Below are 25,192 nucleotides of genomic sequence, written 5' to 3'. Positions count from 1 at the left end.
AATAAATCCCAAGGAGAGTCTGGTACAGCCTGACTCTGGAGATAAAACTGAGATCAGCGTTCATATTCAAGTTTATGTTCTGCTTGTTCAACGCTTGTTTGGTCAATTGCTCTTAAACACATTCAGAGAGGATTTAAATCGCTATTTTTATTCTCAGTTCTTATCATTTTAGTGCTGGTGATTTTCCTTTGGGGCTGGCTAAAACCTCTTTAGGGTGCGCCAAAAATTCCTCTATGCAGGAAAAACCCTGCAGCCTTTCGAAATGTGTTTATTGTGCCAGTTGATATCGCAAGACCATAATGAAAAATATATATAGATATATTATGCAGCCCTGACGAGCACCAATAAGACAGTCAGGAGACAGGAGACACCACGAGGAGACGGCAGACATGCTGGTGATGTAACTCCTTTAGCTCCGTTTCACTAGACTAGACGTCATAGAAAACACTCCAACTTTATTGGAAAGCGGGATACCAGGAATCCTCCTCTCCACTGTGTGTGTGATGAGATATGTAATACTGTGTGTGAAACCTGACTGCTGGCGGGAGCGATGAAGAGTGGGGGGTGGGGTTAGATTACAGCCGCTGGGTCACCCGCGTGTGCTGTTTGAACTCACGTATTTCTTTTTTTTCTTCTTACATTTTCATCCACCTGTCCGTGCTACAGTTTGAAATTGAGTGAATTACATCACGGTCAATATATACTGTAGCTAGTTAGGGCTGCAAAGATGAATCGATTCACCGATTAGTTGTCAACCGTTGAATCAATCGCCAACTTTTTTGATAATCAATTCATCGCTCCTGAAAAAAAAGTTCTCTGATTGCAGCTTGTTAAATGTGAATCTGTTCTAGTTTCTTCACTCCTCTGTGACAGGAAACTGAATGTCTTTGAGTTTTGGACAAAAACAAGACATTGGAGGACGTCGTCTCACTTCAGTAACGTTAGTTGTGGAACTCCAGTAAGTAGACGAGGCTGTTTTATTCACTTTAAACATTGCATGAAGTGATTCTTTTCTCTAATACAGATGGTTTTTAGTTAATGATATAGTAGTCATGGCAAAAAATGATGATGTTGGTGATTTATGACGTTACCTAGCTTGTTTGGTAGCTTGTTTAATAGATTGTTGGATAGTTAGTTAGCTATCTTGCTAGTTCCACCCATCATGCTTTCACTGGTTACAGAAAATGAGCCGGCCGGCTGGCTAGTTAGTTAGTTATCCAGCTTGCTTGCAGGGGGTTCAGTTCTCAGTTCAGCATCATCTGTATTAGAGAAAAGACTCACTTTATCTGATGTTTAAAGTGAATAAAATCCCATTGCCAGCCTACTTACTGCAGTTCCACAACTACACATCCTCTACAACTGTACAATGTTGGCTGTATTTTGTTTGTGTCCCCTTCAATTATCGTTCCCCCCCCCCCCACACACACACACACACACACCACCACCGCCACCACCAACTGTTAGATAAAATGTACACCCATGCTAAGAACATTAAATAATTGCCTCCATGAGCTGTGTGTCCCTGCCAGTGGAATGAATTAAAGCTGAATTGTAGTAAAGGGTAAGTTAAAGTTTGAACCGGGCTCTGAGCTCGCTGCAGCTGAACGTGACTCCGGGTTCGTGTTGCAGCCTCGGGTGAAAGGTGGACGCGGTTTCTGGTTTCCTGTTCACTCTCCATTGCTGCTGCCAGGGCTGAACATGTGACCCGGCTCTAATATACAGGCAGGTCGCCCTACAGTTAGGGGGGGAATAATCCTTACAGCAGAGTATCGCAATATTTTCTGTGGCAATACTTTATCGAAACACAGGTGCCAAGTATCGATCTTTCATTATATGAATGGCACATGAGAATTGAACTTTTTGGTACTAGAAAAGAGCTGGGCGATATGGAGAAAAATCAAATATCATGACATTTTTGACCCAATACATCGATGGCGATATTGCGGCCATACTGTAGGGTTGACTATTGGTGCTTTCATAAAATATTTACACAATGAGATTTTAGATAAATAATCACCAATCATGTGGATACAATGACTAAGTGGGTAAAGGCAAATAATAGAACAGTTAGGAAGTCTGGTAAGTTCAGAAAAAGACATCACTTTACTGTAATGCTGCCTTTAAAACCAGGAAAAGATAACACTTATCAGGATATGACGATATCCAAATTTCAAGACGATATATAACCTCGTATATCGATGTCGATATTATAGCGACATATTGCCATATGGGTGTCGCCAATGATTTCCTCAATCGATTTGATTCTGATTCACAAGGTCCCGATTCGATTGCGTTTCCGATTCAATATCAATTTGGTTAGGGAAATTTCAGTTACACTACCAATTTTACTTGGATATAAAAGAGATTCTCAGAGAACTCTGTAAATTGTTAAAACAAGCAACGAGCAACTCTGAAATATTTTTTTTTTTTTATAATGCACCAGGTTCATGTTTACATTAAGGAACTGACCCCCAAAAAGTGTGTGGTGGGTTATACATCCATGGTGAAAAGATATATTAAAAGATCGTTTTCGGGATTTTATTAATCAATATTAGATCACTCAAACATATTTTTTTTTATATTTTAACCCAAAAAATCTTCTTCAGTCCACTAGATAGAAAATTAAAGTGAGATGAACAAACTTTTTTTTGGATAAAACACACACCTTTGGGGTCTCTGGTCATTCCCAGCCCTACCTGCAGTCCAGTAAGGCTGGGAACAGATTAGTCTATTTCAACAACGTTTCATTCATCATTTCTTTAGTTCAACATATTTCTTACAAGCTCGTTGGCCATCAGATGATTCACTGAAAACAGATCTTCAGTTATTATATTGAAAGCCGGCAGCCAAAGAGAGCAGAGCTTTGAAGTGAAGGGGAGGCTGAGAAATTTGCCGCGATGGAAGTATTTAACCTTTAATGACCAAACAATTTGCAAAAGATGAAAGCCAGTTTGTTCTCCTTGTCTTTTTGATTTCAGTCACGATCTCGTCACAAATCAATCTTTCCAGCCCAAGCAAGAACATTCTCAGTAATTACATTTTTATGAGATGCTGCAATGCCGCTGTAAGAGCCGGACATGTTTCAGAACAGTCTCGGATTTTAAGTTCAGCAGTGGTAATGTACGATATGACGCGATACAACTTAATTGTCAGTTCAAGCTGAAATTCATTTTGCGTTCCTGAGCAGCTCCGCTCCAACAAAGCAAAAGAAAAATACACACAGAGTTAGACAACTATTACACATATAGTATAAATATACATTTTCATGTTGGGGGGGAGGGGCATCAAAACATCTCTAGGAACTTCAAAAAACCACTTTGAGCTGGATGCCCGTCCCCTTCCTCTTTCTTTGTGTTGGCGTTCTAACCTCTGGTGGATTTCTGAGGACTATGGTTAACTGCTCCTCAGATCTCTGCAGGGTAAATCCAGACAGCTAGCTAGACTATCTGTCCAATCTGAGTTTTCTGTTGTACGACTAAAACAACTGTTGAACGTTCAAATGTTCCACCACCCTCCTCTGCAGCGCTGTGGAGGAAGGTCTGGCAAAGGTCAGATCAACATTAGCACCGCGTCAAAAAAAAAAAAGGCAGACTCCTTATTTTATTCAGTGTAGGCAGCTATTGCGACATCATCCAATAATGGGCTACATTTGGTATACATCAAGTATGTGCACATTCCTGGTAGATTGCCACGTCTACAAACTGACAGACCGTGGTGTTTGGTTTACTCTGTAAAGCCACGACAACCTAATGACGTGTCTCAGCACAAAACTAACCGTGAGGTGTTGACTGAGGGTGTGTTCAGTGTCAGTGATTCAACACGTGCTCTGTGCTGAGCGTGAGGTTCACTCAGTTTTGTTTCAAACCTCTTCCTACTCTTTGATCTGTCTTCTGCTGTCCATTGACCATTTGACGTGGTCAAACTACATGTGTGCTCCTCCCAGGGATGACCTTCACTAAAGAAATTCTAAACGAACTAACATTTTGTCGACTAATCGATAAATTTATTCAGACAGATCTGTAAAACTGAGTTTCTCCACAAAGAATCATGCTAAAGCAGCACTTTACATCATGTGTTTACCAGCGATGTGCTCATAGGTTTCTTGGAAGTAAGTCATTCAGCGTGAAAAAGCATAAAAAATGACTAATGTACTAAAGAAATCTTTGTCGACTAAGACAAAAACGACAGATTAGATTAAACAGCCCTAGCTCCTCGTTTGATGTCTTTAATTTGTTGGAATGTTTACTGTCCAGAGACTCGCTAGCACATGTATTTTGAGCATATTTTAAGCATTATGTGATATTAAACAAGATTAAGTTTTTGATGAAATGTGGCGACGCTTCTCACTGCTGCAAAGTGACATTTTGAAAATCAGTTTGCTTAGATATCATCTTAAAGTTTTTTGTCTTTCCTGGTTTTAAAGGCTGCATTGCAGTTAAGTGATGTCATTAGCAACCTGACAACAATGTCTGCTCTTTAGAATGTCGCCAGACATATCCTTCCAAGTCACATCAAAGAAAAATCCAAGAAAAAAGTCCTTTTGTAAACGTAGCTGGATCTTCACCTTGTTTTTCTCCTCCGGTTGTCTTTAGACTCGGCGCCCCAGCTGCGCGGGACGGTGGCAGGGCCAAAGAAGATGGGCGTGACCTCAGCGGTGTCTGACGAGTCGGTGGCTGGCGATAGCGGTGTGTACGAGCCTTCAGAGCGCAGGTACCAAGACCTTTTTATCCACAAAATACATTTTGTAAGATGAACACCCAGGATGGCCGTGTAGATTGCATATTTGCACTCGTGACATAAAATTTACTTATTTATATTAGCATTTACATAATTATAGATAGTCTTCGAACTCTTTAAACTTTACTCTATAAATAGTCTTTGAAAAAAATCATAGGAGCGTTTCACTAAAACTATTACTCGAGTATGTGACAAATAAACAATTTGTATGAAGTCACACATAAATACACAAAGATTTACATGATAAAAAAAATCCTGTCTATCATTGCACTTAAGAAATGTTTTCCCCTAAACTTGACAATAGACATTTCCTTTCTTTTTTGGGAAATTGTAATAATTTCGACACATTTTCATGTTATTTCCAAGTAGAAACTTGAATATACCATACCTTTTTATGGTGTTTTTAAATCGCCAATACAGAGCATGAAAATATCCCGTCAGTCTCACCTCATAATATTAGAGAGCTGTAACAATTCCACATTATGCTGTACAATTAATTGTCTCAGAAATAATTGCAATTAACAACATAATTGTCTCTTTCAGTCAGATTTAAAATTATTTATTAATGTATTACTTTTTCAAACAAATTCAAGTTATGAATGAATCCCAGGATACATCTTTTGGTCATGTATGACTGTTATGTGATCCAGATAATGTAGTAACATAAATACATGGCCTAGGAAGTAAACAACGCCTCTTTATTATCATAAAACATCTTTTCTAACTGTAGATGTGAAACATCCCATTCATTATTAGTTTCACTTGTTTTCATTTCAAACAAATGCAATACACATTTTCTAAAGGCTCAGTCTGCCACTATTTAGAAACAATCAGCCGGTGCCACTCCATGCCCCTCTTCTAGCCCCGCCCCGGAATTAGACAACTATCTAATAATTGTTCCAGGCCTACCTGATGTTTTACTCCGAGGTATGTGTGTCTGGGTGGTTGTGTTTTCCTCCAGGCCGGGGCTCCCTGCAGACCTCCCACTCGCCTCCTACGAGGAGCGGTTGGCGCTGGGCTGCTCTCAGGTGCAGCTCGGCTTCCGCTACGAGTCCAGAGACCAACGCTTCACCATCTACGTGATGCAGCTATCCAACTGCAGCGCCCTCTGTCTGCCGGCTGACCAGAAAATGTACGTCCTTTTACTTTGGTTTACTAGAGAGCAGTGTTGTAGTCAAGACCACCTAAACCGAGACCAAGTCGTCACCAAGACTAGAGTGTATCGAGACAGAGACAAGACCGAGACTTTGAGGGGTTGAGACCGAGACAAGACCACGACTTTGAGGGGTTGAGACCGAGACAAGACCAAGACTTTGAGGGGTTGAGACCGAGACGTTGAGGGGTTGAGACTGAGACAAGACCACGACTTTGAGGGGTTGAGACCGAGACTTTGAGGGGTTGAGACCGAGACTTTGAGGGGTTGAGACCGAGACAAGACCAAGACTTTGAGGGGTTGAGACCGAGACAAGACCGAGACTTTGAGGGGTTGACAATGAGTCAAGACCAAGACTTTGAGGGATTGAGACCAAGACAAGACCAAGACTTTGAGGGGTTGAGACCGAGACTTTGAGGGGTTGAGACCGAGACAAGACCAAGACTTTGAGGGGTTGTGATCGAGACAAGACCGAGACTTTGAGGGGTTGACAATGAGTCAAGACCAAGACTTTGAGGGGTTGAGAACGAGACTTTGAGGGGTTGAGACCGAGACAAGACCACGACTTTGAGGGGTTGAGACCGAGACTTTGAGGGGTTGAGACCGAGACAAGACCAAGACTTTGAGGGGTTGAGACCGAGACTTTGAGGGGTTGAGACCGAGACAAGACCACGACTTTGAGGGGTTGAGACCGAGACTTTGAGGGGTTGAGACCGAGACAAGACCAAGACTTTGAGGGGTTGACACCGAGTCAAGACCGAGACTTTGAGGGGTTGAGACCGAGACAAGACCGAGACTTTGAGGGGTTGACAATGAGTCAAGACCAAGACTTTGAGGGGTTGAGACCAAGACAAGACCAAGACTTTGAGGGGTTGAGACCGAGACTTTGAGGGGTTGAGACCGAGACAAGACCAAGACTTTGAGGGGTTGAGATCGAGACAAGACCGAGACTTTGAGGGGTTGACAATGAGTCAAGACCAAGACTTTGAGGGGTTGAGACCAAGACTTTGAGGGGTTGAGACCGAGACTTTGAGGGGTTGAGACCGAGACAAGACCACGACTTTGAGGGGTTGAGACCGAGACAAGACCAAGACTTTGAGGGGTTGACACCGAGTCAAGACCGAGACTTTGAGGGGTTGAGACCGGTTGACAATGAGTCAAGACCAAGACTTTGAGGGGTTGAGACCAAGACTTTGAGGGGTTGAGACCGAGACTTTGAGGGGTTGAGACCGAGACAAGACCACGACTTTGAGGGGTTGAGACCGAGACAAGACCAAGACTTTGAGGGGTTGACAATGAGTCAAGACCAAGACTTTGAGGGGTTGAGACCAAGACTTTGAGGGGTTGAGACCGAGACTTTGAGGGGTTGAGACCGAGACAAGACCACGACTTTGAGGGGTTGAGACCAAGACAAGACCAAGACTTTGAGGGGTTGAGACTGAGACAAGACCAAGACTTTGAGGGGTTGAGACCGAGACTTTGAGGGGTTGAGACCAAGACAAGACCGAGACTTTGAGGGGTTGAGACCAAGACAAGACCGAGACTTTGAGGGGTTGACAATGAGTCAAGACCAAGACTTTGAGGGGTTGAGACTGAGACAAGACCAAGACTTTGAGGGGTTGAGACCAAGACTTTAAAGGGTTGAGACCGAGACAAGACCGAGACTTTGAGGGGTTGAGACCAAGACAAGACCGAGACTTTGAGGGGTTGAGACCAAGACAAGACCGAGACTTTGAGGGGTTGACAATGAGTCAAGACCAAGACCTTGAGGGGTTGAGACCCGGGACTTTACAGCGTCACGGTAACACTTGTGCTCGTGTCTCCTGCAGGTATGTGCGTTCGGCGGTGCTGCCCTGTGTGGAAGCCACGCGCTGCCTCTTCCGAACGCGCGGCTCTCTGCCTCAGGACGTCGTGGACGTCAACGAGGTGTTCAGCATGCAGATATCCCACAGTGCATTGCGGCAGAAGACGCTGAGGGTCGACATCTGCAACACCAGCAAGTCGGGCCATGAGAAGTGTCTGGTTAGTAGAACTCTCCTATGGAAGTAAATCTGTTTCATCGGATTTTGAAATTAAAAAGCCATTGAATTCTTTGCACTGAATATTTGCGCATTGAAATTATGTATCTGAATTTTTTGCCTCTGAATTTTACTCTTCAACTTATTTTCACCTTTATTTTTCAATGTTCACAAATTCAGAATCAAAAATTCAACGTACAAAAAATTCAATACACCAAATTGTAGAATCTAGAATTGATTGCTTTTCCTTGGGTTTCCGGATGTTAACACTGCATTTTATACAGCTGAAATTGGCCTATTCCCTATTGAATTTTTTTATTCCCCCCCTTCGTCCAGGCGGGAGCCCAAATCAGCCTGGCTGATGTCAGCTTTTCGGAGGAGAGATGCACCAAGTGGTACAACCTGCTGAGTCGCGCCTACATGCCTGAGATCAACAACAAGGAGAAAGAGAGCAGAGCAGCCAGCGGCTCCGACAGGGTACAAATGGGGGGGGGGCACTGTTGGTTCACCTATGAGCTGATACTTACTTTGACTTCTAGAGGTGGAAATGAGTGTTTTCCTTCAGAGCCTCACTCACTTTAGCTTCTCCCTTTTTGTCGGCACCTAAAACTGTTAGTTTTGGAGTAGAACAGGCTTCAGAACAAAAGCCTCTGTCAGGACACCAAACCAAGCAGGAATAATGATGAACATTTTCAGAGAAACACCAAGACTGTGGCAGCTGTGGCAGTGAAGCACAGATACATGTTACACACGCATACATTTGTAAGCGACCGTCGAAAGCGACGTATTATAATAAAAGTGTAAGGAATAGACTCAAAGCGAGCCTCCAAAGTGTCAAAAGCGAGCCTCGATAGTGTCGAAAGCGAGCCTTGAAAGGGAGCCTCGAAAGTGTCCAAAGCAAGCGCCGAAAGAAATCAATACAGCTCAGAATTTATTTGAAAATAGTCATTCAAAAAAAGTATACAGTAAGGTTTCTGCTGCTTATTATTTGTGAGGCCAGTTTCCCCATTTGTTAAACCAGAGTAACATTTATTCATTCTCTAACTTTTAACAGCTTGTGCAAACATTTGCTCTGATCTGTGTGGTTAAAAGCTAATTTAATTAAATGTTTTCCTTCTGTGCCGAGATGAGTGGTTGCACCTGTGTGAATGGTTTAAGTTCGGCAGAAAATGAGTTTGTATTAAACAGAAAATGGGTCAAAAGGGGTTACCGCCCCCATAGAATACATACATCACATGACTGGACAGGTTCCTTCACAGTTTTGGGGTGAAGGAAGTGATTTTGCTGCAGAAGATTATACAGTGCGGGTTTGAGAAAAGAAGTTAATAAGAAAATGCAGAAAACAGCAGACAAAAACAACCAAAGTAACACCAAGACAAACGTTTCCCTGTTTGTCTGTTAGTAAAACATGTTCATAGCTCATAAGACAGTCAGATATCAACACTTTATTGAATTGTGTGGTAAACTTACAGATGTTTGGTCCTGATGTGCGTTTCAGAATCGTGTTTCCAGCAGTGGCGGAGTTGAAGTTTCTGAGAACGACGAGTGGTGAGTATTTCTCCTTTCCATCTTCTACTTCTGTATTTATTCCCTCCTTCACTCATATTTTTGACCGTCCATTGTCTTCTTACTAGGGCTGCTTGACTCTGGGGAAAAAAAACATAATCAGGATTATTTAACGCACATTGACTTTTGGAAAGATCTTGCATTTATTGAACAAAAAACAAATCAACAGTGAAAACACTTTGAACTGTAAAAAAATATTTACGTGCAAAATAATCGTTTTTTTTTTTACATTGTTTTTGTGACCGCTAGGCGCCGAAATGGAAATCATGATCACAATTCGATTAATTGCACAGCCCTACTTTTTACTTTATTTACCTTTTTCCATTTTTATTCTGTCCCCATTTAGCAATATTTCTTTATTTCTTTAACTATCACTTTTCCAGATTTTCCCCGTACATCCATCCATGTGAGGGCATAATGAAACTACATGTTAATATGTTAATGGATCATTTCAGCGAACAGTCTTATTGCATTATGAACTTACAAAGCTAAGCCATAGGCAAAAATCCCTGCAGCTCTGTTTGAACCTGCAGCTCTTGTGATGCTGATTTATGCCTCAGTGTTAATCTGATTGATCAACATCATACTGTATGTTTGACTCGCTGTATTCCTTTGTAAGGGAAATTAAGATGAGGTAATCCTTTATTAATCCCCAGAGGGGAAACTTCAGGTGTTGCAGCAGCACAAGACTTTCAGCACTTCACAGCCTTTTGATACAAATAACATTTTAGTTGGTAGTGAAAAAGCATTGAGGTGCAATTTGTGTTTGTTTTTGTATTTGTGCGTGTCATGGCTTTGCTGGGAATGCCATTGTTCTGTACATGTTACATTACATTATTTATTCCATTATTATTTATTATATTTAGCTGAGGCTCTTCTCCAAAGCGACTTACAATTGCTACATATGTCAGAGGTCGCACGCTTCTGGAGCAACTAGGGGTTAAGTGTCTTGCTCAGGGACACACTGGTTGATGTATCACAGTGGGAATCAAACCCATATCTCCCACACCAAAGGCATGTGTCATATCCACTGCTCCATCACCACCCCGCATGTGATACTGTCAGATCATTTGCTCTTTGTTTTTAAGCCGTTACAGGGTTCAACGCTAAGATTTTTTCACAAAAGAATTCGACTTGCCCAAAGTAAATTTTTACTGGCCTCTAAAAAAAGAAATCTGAGGAAAAACGTAAAAAATAAACTTAAACTTAAACTTCAAAAAAACAAAAAAACATTTCGGGGTAAAAAATGTCAAACTTCAACAAAAAAAAAATACATCCAAAAAGCGTAAAAAAAAAAAAAAAACATAAAAAACGTCAAAAATGTAAACAAAAAGTCAAACTATTGAAAGCATCAAAAGTGTAAAAAAAATGTCGAAAAAACCATCAAAAGCATCAGATGCCAACTCATTTCTTGATTGGCCAACGGCACATTCACATCAAATGATTATGACACAATGATGCCCGAATGGGCCAGTGGCTTGTTATATATTTACCTGTGTGGCAATTAACTTGCCCCGGACCATCGGGCAACCCTTATTGTTGAACCCTGCATTAGAAAAACATTGTTTAGCCCTTGTGTTGTCCTCGGGTCAAATTTGACCCATTTTCAAAAAGTTTCTAGATCAGAAATTTGGGTTTCTGTGGCCAGGTTAACTCAGTGGTAGAGCAGGCGCACATATACTGAGAGGTGTATGCCTCGACGCAGAAGTCCAGGGTTAAGGTCCAGGGACGATTTCCTGCATGTCTTCCCCCTCTCTCTCCCCTTTCTCACCTAGCTGTCCTGTCAAATAAAGGTGGAAAAAGCCCAAAAAATAATAATAATAACAATAATAAAACAAAAAACAGATATTTGGGTTTCTTTCAACCAACTTTTCAAAAAGACATAACGTGGATAGTTCCATACAACGCTCTTCACAAGTCAAATAAATGATCAGTTCACTACTTTCATTGAATTCGGGTTTTTTATTCAATTTTATAGCATCTGAAGAAAATAAATCAACAAAAACGTGGAAAAAGTGATTAAAAACTTTGGGAAAAGTAAAAACAACATTGAAAAAAGTGACAAAAACGTTGGGGAAAGCGGCAGAAGTGTCGACCAAGTGTCCAGAAGACGACCAAAATGTAAAAAAATTTTGTTTGAAATTCTGACCCAGAAAAGTGAAAAGTTGTCGTCGTCATGGTCAACGGGAAGACAACACAAGGGTTAAAAAAAAAAAAAAAAAAGCATTGAGGATGGTACCCAACCCGTAGTTGTCGTAGAGATGGGAACTAAGGACTTAGTTAGATGAGTACAGATAGAGAAGTATGAGTACCAAATGTAATTTCAAAATAAGAATAAAGAAAATGAGAACTAGTTGATCCTATCCTCCTCTCCGTTGTTGGTTGTCAGGCGTGACGACCCTCTGGACGTGTTTGACGACGACGATGAAGGAGGAAATGGCGAGGAGGGGGTAGAGGACGTGGAGGAAGAGGACGCGTTTTATCCTGACAGCAGGCAATGGGAAGCAGAGGAGGAAGAGGAAGAGGAAGAGAAGATGATGAAACCTCCGACGACGACAACCGCAGCAGCAGCCATCACAGAAAAGGTAACTTTTGTGATTTTCGCTGATTTCAGTTCGCACATCCAAACAATTCTTCGGTGCAGGTGCGTAGGACAAAAACAAGGACTTGAAGAAGAGTAAATCCCGCATTCTGCTCTTGTTGCAGCATCACCATTTATTTATTTTTGTATATTTATTGATATACATCAATTATATAAGGTGAGATTAGATTCAACTTTATTGTCATTGCACATGTAGCAAGTACATAGCAACTAAATGTAGTTAGCGTCTAACCAGAAGTGCTTTAAGCAGTGATTAAATAACATATGCTACAGTATAAACAGAGCTGTAGTCGAGTCACCAACTGTCGAGTCCGAGTCGGGTCTCGAGTCCCCAGTGTTCGAGTCCAAGTCGAGTCATCAAGGTTGAGTCTGCGTTGAATCCCAAGACTGCCTACATTTCTCCACTCTGGCGCCTTTAAAGAGCTGATATACTAATAAAAGAGGGTCTACATTAAACAAAAATCACACCACTGTCACAAACAAACATAATTTAGCGGTGCTCTTTCCAGCATTGGATATGTGTGTATATATATATATCAATCAAATTTTTATAACCTATTTAGTCAGAAACTACATCCACGTCTGGATGCTCAAGTCCGATTTTATATATCCTTGAGTACAAGTCATCAGTCTGCGAGTCCAAGTCAAGCCAGTGGTGGAGTACTCGGGTCCTGGACTCTGACTACACCAGTGGTGGAGTACTCGGGTCCTGGACTCAAACTCGAGTCAGAGTCCAGGACCCGAGTACTCCACCACTGGTGTAAGGTATGAAATGATATATAAATATATAGATATGTGTCTATATGAGTGTATATTACTACAGCGATGTACAGGCTATGACTATGGTAATACAGAATAAATAACTAGACAGTATGTACAGTGGTGCAAATTGTGAGTATTGGAGGGGTTTTACAATATGCACAACGATTATGCAATATGTACAGTAGTGCAAGAGGAATGATTTACAGTGCATTTGTGGTGTGTGTATAGTTGGTTCAGTCCGGGAGGGGGGGGGCGCGGCGCAGGGTTGGTGGGTATGTGTGTGGGGTGTCGGGAGCAGAGTTCAGTAGGGAGACAGCTGTAGGGAAAAAGCTGTTCTTAAACCTGGTGGTTTTAGTCCGGACGCTCCTGTAGCGCCTCCCAGAGGGCAAGAGGGCAAACAGACAGTGTGCTACCACACATTACATTACACATTGACTAGTCTATATCCTCGACATTCCACTTCCGGGATTGCTCTGTTGCCGATGGAAATTCCGCCAGATATCCGTTGCCTTTGGCTTCCTCTGTGTTGGCGTTCTAACCTCCGGTGGATTTGTGAGGACTACGGTTAACTGCTCCTCAGATCTCTGCAGGATAAATCCAGACAGCTAGCTAGACTATCTGTCCAATCTGAGTTTTCTGTACAACTTTTGAACGTTGCCATGTTCCACCAAAACAAGTTCTTCCCCAAGGCTGTTTTGCAGCGGCATCGTTGCTCCGTCTGGCGCTAAGCACCGCCCAAGACGATTGTGATTGGTTTAAAGAAATGCCAATAACCTAGAGCACGTTTCTCTACCATCCCAGAATGCTGAGGGTCTGAACTAGCCAGACCCTCCTCCGCAAACGCCGCGCATTGATGGACCGCTAATAAAGTATGTTCACAAATGTACATGTATATAACACTAGCAACTACTGTACATGAGAAAACAATTTAAAAAAACACATAACAGAATACAATTGAACAAAGAACACAATAAAATAGATAAGTAAGATGAAGAAATAGTGTTTCCGCATGTATTAGAATGTTTGTAGGCCCTTAGGACCATGAATGTCTCCCAGAGTGTGCATCCTTATACTGCTCCAGCATCACCATTCCTTTAAGAAAACTAACATTTTCAGTCCCTCTGGACCTGCGTCAAGAGTATTTCCATTGATTGTTGATCTGAAAGAAAAAAATCAAGCCCCCCAAAAGAAAAGTTTAGGATGTACAGTACTTGTTGTGTTGGATTGTGGCAGATATTTCTTCTTTACTGGATAACTAGGAAATCAGAATTAAACGCATTTCGATGCAGCAGCAATGACGTGAAACGGAGAGAAAATTTTACCAGAAATTTAGAAAAGCTCCCAAAATATAGTTACACAAATAGTTTTTTAGGCTCTGCTCTGCTGATGTGTCTACGTCTCGTTACTACCGCCATGTACTCTTTGTCCAGGTGAACAAGGAGACGAGCATGGACAACTTGTTGCCGTCCTACCACTGCTCCGTGGTCCGACCCAAGGAACGCCGCCCGGACGTCCACCAGCAGAACCCCTTCATGAGGGGGAACACCATCATCCGCTCCAAGACCTTCTCCCCGGGACCTCAGAGCCAGTACATCTGCAGGGTAACTCCGACTGAACAGAGAAACACAGACCGTAACCCTCTGAGGTCGAAAGACGCACGCAAACCATGTTTGACAAAATTTCTACTCAAAAAGTGATATTACAAAAATTTCATTTCAGGCATTTAAAAAAAAAAAACTCTTTTAAAGGTGCTCTAAGCGATGTTGGGTGACGGCCCTTCTTGTTGACGTTCGAAGTATTGTCAAACAAAACGGAGGCTAGCTCGCCCCTCCCTCCTCCTCATCCCCTCCCGCTCCCTTCCGTGCTTCCGTGCACTAACCCCCGCCAACCCCCACCCCCAAATCCTTCTTGTCAGTTATTGGCTGGAATGCTGTTTGTTATGTTTGGTGGTGCAGGTTGGTGCAGTTTGTTTTTGTTGCCGTTTGTGGAGCCTGGGCTGTCTACAGAGACCGAGTTATTTTACAGTGTGTTCAGGGGACAGGCAGCTAGCAGATAGTGAGGAGATGTTTGCTGTAGGTGACAAAAAATGTTGTAGCCTAAAAACCACGTGACATCGCTTAGAGCACCTTTAATCATATATTACAGAACTTTGTGAAGCTAAGACTTTGGTAAACTCATTCCAAGCACCCAACCAATTCGTACAACACATAAGTTCAGGTTTGTTTTCAAAAGAGATTTGAGCTTTAGCACCAAATTATCTCTATACACATTGCTCTAGAAAAAATGGGGCGTCACTAAACAGAAAACCGAGTTTGTTTTGAACATTTTGATATGTAACACATGGGGATCGGTTTTATGCAAATACCTTAAAAAGGTAAATTTGACATGACATTTTTTTTCCCACTCTCTGCTGTTTCTGTCTTTCTAGATCAACCGCAGTGACAGCGACAGCTCCACCCTCTCCAAGAAGTCTCCATTTGTAAGGAACGCCTCCGAGAGACGCAGCATGCGCATGAAGAAGGTAGAAACAACTTCCTCACTCCTGTCTCCCTCTGATCGCTGAAGGAAAAACAATGTAGAGCAGTTTATACGTCAGACTGCTAGGGGTGTAATCTCGCATTGCCAGACCTTCCTCCACAGCGCTGTAAAGGAGGGTCTGGCTCATCCACGCAGCATTCCGGGATGGGAGAAAAACGTGTTCTGGTTTATTGGCATTTTTTTCTTTTTTTTGTAATTAAAATTTTTATTTGCAAATATGACAAATAACAGCTCATATGGTACAGCTTACAGAAGACAAATAAGACAAGAAGGTCAGAAAGTGAAATAACATTTCAGTCAAAGCATAAGTTATCCTGGTCACAGGGAATGTGAAAAATTAAAAATTTACAAGCTGAGCAGACAAAAAGTACAGTGGATTGTTAAATAAAACAATCAAACAAAATATCAGTAAATTAAATAAATATGGCATAAAAAATCCGGTTACAATCTCACAATAAGGCTATTAGTTAGAAGTCAGAAGTCAGGTGGACCATAAAGTAATCCCAAATCCCCGGTGTCCCAGGCTCTTTGCCCCTTATGGCGTTTCTTTAAACCAATCACAATCGATCATGGGCGGTGCTAAGTACCGGACGGAGCCATGGTGCCGCTGCAAAATAGCCTCGAGAAGGAACTTGTTTTGGTGGAACGTGTACGTTCAAAAGTTGTTTTAGTCGTGCGACAGAAAACTCAGATTGGACAGATAGTCTAGCTAGCTGTCTGGATTTACCCTGCAGAGATCTGAGGAGCAGTTAACCATAGTCCTCACAAATCCACCGGAGGTTAGAACGCCAACACAAAAGAAGAGGAAGGTAACGGACATCCGGCCGAAAAGAGTAACCTCCGGTGGAAGCAATCCCGGAAGTAGAACGTGGTCGATATGACTACTAGGGTTGGGAATCTTCACCGGTCTCACTCTGATTTGATTTGATTACGATTATCCTGTCAACGATTCGAATCGATTCGATATCACGATGTGTCACCTCCTCAATATTATTATATATTGCTACACATGCTTTTCATCAACAGATTCAAGCAGTCAGATGTATATGAACTCCCCTTTTTATTGTATTTTCTCTTAAAAAAAGACACTTCCTGAATGTAGTGGAGTCTGAACACAGCAGACAAAAGGCAAAAACTGAAAAAGCAGCCACCGGAAAATCAAAAAGTAACATTATTAGGCAATTATGGATTATGGATTATGGTCAGCATCGCGTTGCATCGATGCAATGATTAACTTCAACACCCCTACAGACTACGAATATTTTTGTGTTTTGAGATGGTCGCTGCGTCAGATTAGGCAATAATGATGTCATAAATTCTTGCCATTGACAGACACTACACCACTAACCAATCGTAGCTTTTTGGGATTAACAATGTTTTTCATTTTTCTTTTTTTTTTTTTTTTTTTTTTTTATAAAATACAAAACATACAACTCACAACATGAACACATCCCCCCTTCCGAGGAGCCCTCCAGAAAAGTTCAGGTACTTTCCCCATTTTCTAGTATAGATATTCAATCTGGCAAAACGTTTATATGACTTTTCTTTTTCAAGCGCCGGCACCCTATCACCCTATCACCCTATCACCCTATCACCCTATCACCCTATCATCCTATCATCCTATCCATCTCAGAAGCCCACTCCTGGATAGAAGGTGATTCAAACACACCCTCACTGGCTTTATTCGCATGAATGTTTTAAAGTGCTCATATTATGCTTTTTGGCTTTTTCCCTTTCCTTTATTGTGTTATATATCTTTTTTGTGCATGTTATAGGTTTACAAAGTGAAAAAGCCCAAAGTCCACCCCAAAGGGACTTACCATCTCCAACAGAAAACACTGTTCACAAACTGCTCCAAACAGCTCTATTGTAGTCCAGCCTTTACTTCAGAGACAAACGTGGTCACTTTGTAACGCACGTTATAATGCTCGCCCAGCTGCTAGCATGGCACGCCCTCATACTCTGCTTCTGACTGGCTAGTAGTCCTTACCTAGCTACTGCACATGTGCGACTCCCAACAAAGATGGAACAGAAGTGAGAGGTCTCACTCTGTAGCTAAAACAGAGAGCTCAACACACAGGGTGAAAAGAGGAGCTGCAGCAATGTGCAGTACAACAAAAATATGGTGAAAATTAAACCATGTAAACTCATTCTGATATAACCTCTAAATACAACTATGAACCTGAAAATGAGCATAATATGAGCACTTTAAGAGAACTTCAGATAATTCGATTGACAAGTGGATGGAAACATGGCTACTGCAGCAGTGTAACTCCAGCAGTTTGTCTGTGTTAACAGTCTCCCCCTCCATTATCTGCAGTGTCTCTGCTGTCATCTCCCTGCTTCTCGAGTCGACAGTTCAACAGTGAAGTCGAACCTGCAGGTTTACTGACCACATTAACTGTCGCCTCCTTTCTCCAGAGAGAGGGAGGCAGAGGGACGGAGAGCCTAATTTGTATTTTTTTGAGCCCGACGATTCTCCCGGTGAAGTGACTCTTAATATTTAATAACCGTCTGAATGTTTAATGCAGCTCTGACATTTGCCAGGCTCTATTCATTTAGAGGCAGGCAGCAGCATCTCAGTGTCCCTCCTGGGGCTCAACAGCAAAGGGAAATCCGCAAACACACATCACATGTTGGTGACAGATTTTTGCAAATAATTCAAGTAGTTTTCGTACACTCAGGTGACTCATGCAGACATTTGATCTATCGCTGGCTTCATGTTGTTATGGATAAAATGGCAATGCTCTCAAAATATTTGGCATCCGTCACTGCTGGTTAACCGTGGTGAGTTGGAAAGAAATGCTATTAGGGAAGAGGAGTCTCATGCATCAGGGATGGATTCTTTGCAGAGACCCCTAGCTGTAGGGCTGGGTATCGTTCAGAAATATTCAACACACCGGTACCGATACTTCCATACCGGTTCCTAAACCACACCTTTCCCGATACCAATTTATTATTGAAATTATCTTTATTGGGTTTTTGCACAGGTTTCCAAGCAATATTATAATATACAATAAAAAAAAAAGAAGAAAAAAAAGACATAGTCTTGACATGTCATGCAGGACATAGATATACATTTATATGCTAGGTCTGAAATTATTTTCTATATGTTCTAAAAAGGGCTGCCACACTTTTTTTAAATTTCTTATCTGAGCCCCCAAGGGAGCATCTCATTCTTTCTAATTTAAGATGTGCCATAACATTGGTCACCCAGCGTCGAAATGACGGTGGGTTAGCTGATTTCCAGTGCAAAAGGATGAGTCGCCTAGCCAGCAGAGATGAAAAGGCTAGTAGTAGTAAAGGCTAGAAATGTGACTGTGGAATTGAGTAATGCTGTACCATTTGCTGGAAGGTAATAAAAGTTTATATTAAATTAGGAAAGAAATCCGTAACACAAGCCAGACCCCTTTTAGACCATGTCTGAAACACTGGATCAAACATAGATGGTGGGAAGGAAGGGTGTGCTGTAACTGGGCAGGCTGGCAGACTAGTTCTGTGCTTAAAATGCAACCTGAACTGGGACCATATTTTGAGTGTGGCACACACTATTGGATTGTTGGTGAGATGCTTTTTACTGAGAGCCAGTGAAGCGCACACGAAAGCAGCTAAATTTATTGGAGAACTTGCATCTTGTTCTTTCCGATACCAATTTTATAAAACAAAAACAAATGACAACATTACACGTTACGGCACAGATCTTTGTAGTTATTTTTCAGCTCCTACGACGTGAGCCCCGTCTCTGTGTGTAACGTTGAGTTTTTCCTGCGTGTCTCTACAACGTGTAATGTTAGACCGCCAATCACAGACATTATTAGATCTTGGTAGAAGCATACTGCGTGCTCATTGGCTCCCAGACGCTGATGAGATTAACTCCTCAGGTATTGAAATTGGGTATTGAATGACGAGGCATTTTCGATACTCCGTAGAGCCGATTCGATCGGTGCCTAAAAACTAGGGATCGACCGATACTGTTTTTTCAAGGCGATACCGATTATTTAGTAGTTAATGAAACCGTTTTTTGGAACCATTATGCATTTACAGGGAAAATGAAAATCTGTAAGTCAAAATTAAGATTTTGGAATGTTACAAACTCCAACACAAAACTTAGTTGAAATGCTTTAAGCAGTTATTTAATAAATGAGAAACTTTCAACATAATAGCCAGTAACCAGAACAGAGGGACACACACAGAGCTGTAGCCAAGACAAAGTAGACCACTTTTTAATTCATTAACTTTATCAGTTATCAGGCAAATAAAACGGCGATACAGATAATCTGCAAACTGCCAAAAAAACGGCCTGATAATCAGCCAGAGCTATCGCTACTAAAAAAGTATCAGATTCGGTACCCAGCCCTACCTAGCGGCAGATATGACATTGTTTGTGTTTAACTGTATCCCTCCCTGTCCTCCCTTCAGCCTCCGGTGCAGGTTAAAGGTCTGGACAGTCTTCTCCGGACGTCCCTGGACCTGGAGATGGACCTGCAGGTGTCTCGGACGCGGCAGTCCCGGCTGGCGCAGGAGCTGCGGGTTCTGCGGGAGCTGAAGACGCAGCTGGAGAACGCCAGGCAGCAGGGCCAGAGAGAGCTGCCGGCTTGGGTCCAAGAAGACGAACGCTTCCGCCTTCTCCTCAAGCAGGCCGAGATACAGGTGAATGGCCATCGTAGAATTAGTTCAGGTCCGTTAAACCGGTGCATCCAGGTGTGCTCAAGGGTTTTTATCACACGCTTTAAGCGCGATTTATGATTCTGCCGGGTGCTCTACGCAGAGCCTACGCCGTAGCCTACGTAAGAAACCTACGGCGTTGTGAATATTTATACTTGTGCGCTGGTGTGTCTGCGTCCTTCTAGCGTATCTCTTTAAGAGAATAGCAGGGCCGGCATGTGTGCGGGGGTGGGGAGGGTGTGGTAGAGCAAGCGAGAGAGTGACGGGGATTAGCTTCGTAGCGAGTACCGACTCCGATTGTGGAGACGGAGAAACCAAGTGTCTCCCCTGTGCTTTCTGACCACGGTCGGAAATCTGTAGCAGGAAAAGTTAACCCTCTCCTTGATTTCATGTTGTTTATGGAGAAGGAGAGTCCGGAAATGAGTTGGGGGAAATGCAACGGCCGAGCGGACAAATCACAGTTGTTGCGGTCTGCGTTGCCGCGTTGTGTAGTTAAATTCGTCGTGTAGGTGCGAGTAAGGCTACGGCGTAGGGTCCATATCTACACGTTCCTACGTACTGTACATACGGCGTAGATTTAACGCACAACCATAAATAAGACATTAAGGCTGATTTATGCTTCTGCGGAGGCTCCACGCAGAGCATTCGGGAACAAGACTACCAAGCAACGGCGTCGCCGCTACGTATAGTTACATTTTGCGACAGGTGCACATCAGGCTACGGCGTAGGGTCTGTGTCTCCACGTACCTAGGTACGTTAGAGTTTAGATTCTCGGGTCGGGCTCGGGCCGTTATTTTCCGCCACATCCAAAAAGATTGCTTGATCAAGGGTCCTTGATCAAGCAATCTTTTTTTTTTTTTTATCCATTACCTTATTATCCTATTTGGGTGGGGAGAAAGCTATGCCATAATCAGAAATATTATAAATATACAGTATATATAGGCTATATAAAAGTAACAAATGTGTACAAAAGTTAGGCTGCAGTTACAAAATGCAGCACTTCATGCGCGGAGTCTCCTCCTCTCGCACGCATCACACCGGGAGCTTGAAGATGTAAAGAAAAAAAGAAACAGGAGAATTAACTTTGAGCAAGTGTGGAGGAAAGTCGGAGGTATGGAAGCAGTTTAAACAAGTCGTGGGCAGTGACAACAATATGTTGTTCATCATTGTTTCTTTTTTTTTTTTTTTACGTTTCTTCATTCAGATCCATTTGCGATCCGTTCCATTCTAAACTAACAGCGCAGTTTAACGGCTTCGTCCTTGTTGTATTATTCTAAACAGATTTCTGTAGTTCAAACAACTCTGAATTGTAGTTGAGAACGTCAGTTATAACGGCCCACGTATTAAAAAAGTGTCTGGTTTAAATCGGGTCATAATTACAGTTAATGTGTCGGGCCGGGCCGGGCTCGGACGCAACGTGCTCGGGCTCGGGTAGGGTCGGGCTTGATTTTTTGGGCCGATCTAAGCTCTAACGTACGTAGCTACGGCGTTGATTTAACGCAGAAGCATAAATCTGGCATTAGTCTTCTAGAGCCGGGATTCTCAAACTCTTCAATAATGTTCCCCCTTTCAATTGTGTTTTTAAGCCAAGTACCCCCCGACCAGCGTGAATCATTTTTAGTAGAAAAAAAAAAGTCTATATAAAGAGGAACAATACAGCGATGTCAGCGATAGATTTACTAAACAACAGCCTTGTAAATGAAAAACATTTAAATGCTGATGGAAAAAGGCGACACATTTTTTTTTGAAACTACAAGACCTTGGAAAAAGACGGTAGAAAGAAGGAAGGAAGAATAGGTCAATAATAATAACATAAACTTAAAAAAAAAACATAGTAGAAAGAAGGAAGTAATGCAACACTAGATCAACAAAAGTGACAACAAATGTTTTTTAAAAAGTGACAAACTTAGAAAGAAAGTGGCAAAAACTTTGAAAAAAGCGATATTAAGTCTATATGAAGAGGAACAATGGTCTAGTACAACAGACTTGTAACTGAAAAACATTTTGCAAAGAATCTCACGTACCCCCTGCAGCCCTCCAAAGTACCCCCATTTGAGAAACACTGCTCTAGAAGACACACTTCTTTAGAGCAGAGTTCAGTATCTTCTGATTTTTCCAGCGAACTGAACACCTCCTGTGCTCTCCGTCCTGTTCAGACTCACGAGGAGCAGCTGCAGGAGAAGCGGGTGGAGAAGATGATGAGGGCCGCAGCCAAGGGCGTCCACAAGATCAGGGGCCAGAGCTGCAAAGAGGTCCCCAAGGTCCAGACCTTCAGGTGGGAGAAACAACAACCCCCGATTTCAGTCCGAGCTGAACAGAGTTCTGAATGATGAGACTCCGTTTAGTTTATTAGTTTATTTAACAGCAGCCACGCACAGCACACATGCTGCACCAGAATTAGCTGCATAGCTAATTTGCATCTGCGGCCTCCTGGCCAGTAACATATTACAAAACAATACAGTACAAGAATACATTATTAAGGTACAAGAATGGATCCCACATCTTTTTATATCACATATTTAGTACATACATTATGGTCTCCACGGCAAGTGGAGGAAAACATTACTATAAACCACTTTGGAGCTCCGAAACAATGTGAAGGACCTGGAAAGAAAAGTCAAATCACAAATTTGTTTCAGAGGTTGTTTCACAATCTGTAAAACACGATACTAATATTTTTTAGACTCCTTAATTTGGATAAGGAGGCAAGCCACACAAAAAGCAAAAAAACTTCAAGAGCAGAGGGGGCTTTCTGGCTCAACTTACATACACATACTTCCAAGGTGCATGGAAGGGGGGGGGGTCCAAACTCTAACAACACCTGTAGTAGAACAACATGCTGGTCATCCAATAAAGTTGTCCAACTACTACTAAGTGTTTTGACCTCTTTAGAAACAGAGCAGGGATCCCTCTTCCAGGACAGACAGACATAGAATACATATCACTGGAATTGTTGGGTCCTTGTAAATTATAGAGTGTGGTCTAGACCTACTTTATCTGTAAAGTGTCCTGAGATAATTCCTGTTATGATTTGACACTATAAATAAAATTGAATTGAAATTGAATTGAATATCATACATGCAGAGCAGACAGAAACACACTAGAGAAACCGTGAAATAAAGACCAAATGGATAGTATTCAGGGCTTTTCCTGACTCAGAAAGAACCTTTGGGGGGGTGACTACGCACAGTAATCATGATCGGTCCGCGTACAGCAAAGGCCAAACATTCCTCTATGCAGGAAAAACCCTGATATTAAGAATGAATAAACATTTCATTAAATGACTTGTTTTTTTTAAAGATTATTTTTATAGGCATTTCCGGACAACTCAGACATGAAAGGGGAGAAAGAGAGAGGGGAGGGGTCTTGTCTGTGACCATTTCCTGCATGGCTTCCCCTTCTCTCTCTCTCCGCTTTCTCATCTAGCTGTCCTGTCAAAAAAAAATGAAAGGTGGAAAAGCCCAAAAAAACAAAAATGTCATCAAGTTTGACATCAGGAATGAACTGAAAAAGAAGGATAAATCACTGATCCTCTTTGAGGCTCTCGATATGATATTTCTATTTCAATCCGCAACTTTTTTGAGATAATATTTCCTACAAAAACCTAAAAATGTTGATGTTTCCAGGCTCTTAACCCTCCTGTTGTCTTCGGGTCAAATTTGACCCATTTTCAAAAAGTTTCTATATCAGAACATTTGGGTTTTCTTCCAACCAAATTGCCAAAAAAATAATAATGTGGATGGTTCCTTACAACCACGCACAAGTAAAATAAATGATCGGTTCACTACTCTCATTGAATTTGGGTGTTTTATTCAATTTTATAACATTTGAAGAATGTTAAAAAAGTGACAAAACAAAATCTTCAGAAAATGCCCCAAAAACAAAAAAAAGGGCAGAAAAATACGACAGAAAGGTCAGGGGAAAATCAACAAAAGTGTCGGAAAAAAAGACGGCCCCAAAAAAACAGTTTCCATTTTAAATTTGGACCCAGAAAAACAAAAGACGCATAAAATGTACACGTCGGCTTCGGCCTCGCACTCAGCGTAAGCTGAAGAATCTGGCCGTGTTCCGGCTCTAACTGTTTCCTGTGTGATTTCAGAGAGAAGATGGCGTTCTTCACACGAGCAAAGACCAGCATCCCCGACCTGCCGGCTGACGACGTGTAGAGGAGCGTTTCAGAAGTATCCCCCCTTTCCCCCCCCTCCCTCCCTCCCTCCCTCCCTCCGAGTCTTAACCTGCTGTTCCCATACAAATGAAGCAACCGTTTGGCGGTGTTATGAAGAATTTAAAAAAACAAGAACACTATAATATGTTTTAGTTAATAAAACACTCGAAACCGTGAAGAAAAACACATTTTTAAAGAGCTCAGCATTTCTAATGTGGATAGTCTTTGTTTGTTAATTAGTGATAGCACTGATAGTTTTATTTTTTCTCTCCTTTTCCTTTTTGTTATTCTACTCTCTCTCTCTCTCTCTCTCTCTCTCTCTCTCTCTCTCTCTCTCTCTTCCACTGTGTTTATCGCCTTGTGTTTCTGTTACTAACCGGCTGTTTATAGGCTTTATTAGGTGTTAAAAAAGAAAAATCATTCCAGCACAAAGTCACACAGCTGCACATGTGCATACAAAGACTTTTGTACTAAAAATTAAACATTTGGACAAAAATAAAAAAATATATATGTATGTATGTATATTGATAGCACAAAACGATATCAAACAATGGTACTTAAGCAAAATAAGCAACTTAAGCTGACGACAAAAGAAACATAAATATCCAAACCGAAGAGATATTTAATATTGACAATATATTGTTGTTGTTTTTTTGTTTTTTTTAGAGCATTTTGTACGCAGACAAACATGAGCACACCTGAAGCTCGTCTGACGTGGACAATATTGACAGCACAGATGGTTGTACGTACATAAGCATCATCAGCGCGCCTTCTGTCTGAGCGCCGGCGTCTTTTCGCTACACGACACAGCGAGCGCGAAAAAGGAGAAACTGGAGCGGCGTGTCTGCTTTACAAACAACGATTCTCGACTCTCGATTTAGGTCGAAAAGTAAAAAAGTCGTTGTGATTGTCTCTCACCAGTTACACACACACACACACACACACACACAGACAGACACACACTCGGCAAAGTGTAGAAACAGCAC

General features: G+C 41.9%; 1 protein-coding gene across 2 annotated transcripts in view; it reads left to right on the top strand.

The window, feature by feature from the left end:
• The window catches only part of wwc1 (WW and C2 domain containing 1), a 95,795-nt gene extending 71,092 nt beyond the window's left edge, over positions 1 to 24,703 (top strand). Inside the window, exons 12-22 of one of the 2 annotated variants that reach the window (XM_036008796.1) lie at positions 4,593 to 4,710; positions 5,699 to 5,869; positions 7,720 to 7,912; positions 8,245 to 8,385; positions 9,407 to 9,457; positions 11,844 to 12,059; positions 14,269 to 14,439; positions 15,267 to 15,359; positions 19,796 to 20,026; positions 22,198 to 22,316; positions 24,141 to 24,703. In XM_036008796.1, the coding sequence (XP_035864689.1) occupies positions 4,593 to 4,710; positions 5,699 to 5,869; positions 7,720 to 7,912; positions 8,245 to 8,385; positions 9,407 to 9,457; positions 11,844 to 12,059; positions 14,269 to 14,439; positions 15,267 to 15,359; positions 19,796 to 20,026; positions 22,198 to 22,316; positions 24,141 to 24,207 (1,571 nt within the window). In that variant the 3' untranslated portion in view covers positions 24,208 to 24,703. The remainder of the gene's footprint in view (positions 1 to 4,592; positions 4,711 to 5,698; positions 5,870 to 7,719; positions 7,913 to 8,244; positions 8,386 to 9,406; positions 9,458 to 11,843; positions 12,060 to 14,268; positions 14,440 to 15,266; positions 15,360 to 19,795; positions 20,027 to 22,197; positions 22,317 to 24,140) is intronic. The other variant, XM_036008797.1, reaches the window with a different exon arrangement.
• The last annotated feature ends 489 nt before the right edge of the window (positions 24,704 to 25,192 follow it).

This window comes from Sander lucioperca, chromosome 13 (genome assembly GCF_008315115.2).
Source record: "Sander lucioperca isolate FBNREF2018 chromosome 13, SLUC_FBN_1.2, whole genome shotgun sequence".
In the NCBI taxonomy this organism is placed as follows: domain Eukaryota; kingdom Metazoa; phylum Chordata; class Actinopteri; order Perciformes; family Percidae; genus Sander; species Sander lucioperca.
Note: the sequence above shows the minus strand (reverse complement) of the source record. Positions and strands in the feature narration are given on the sequence as shown.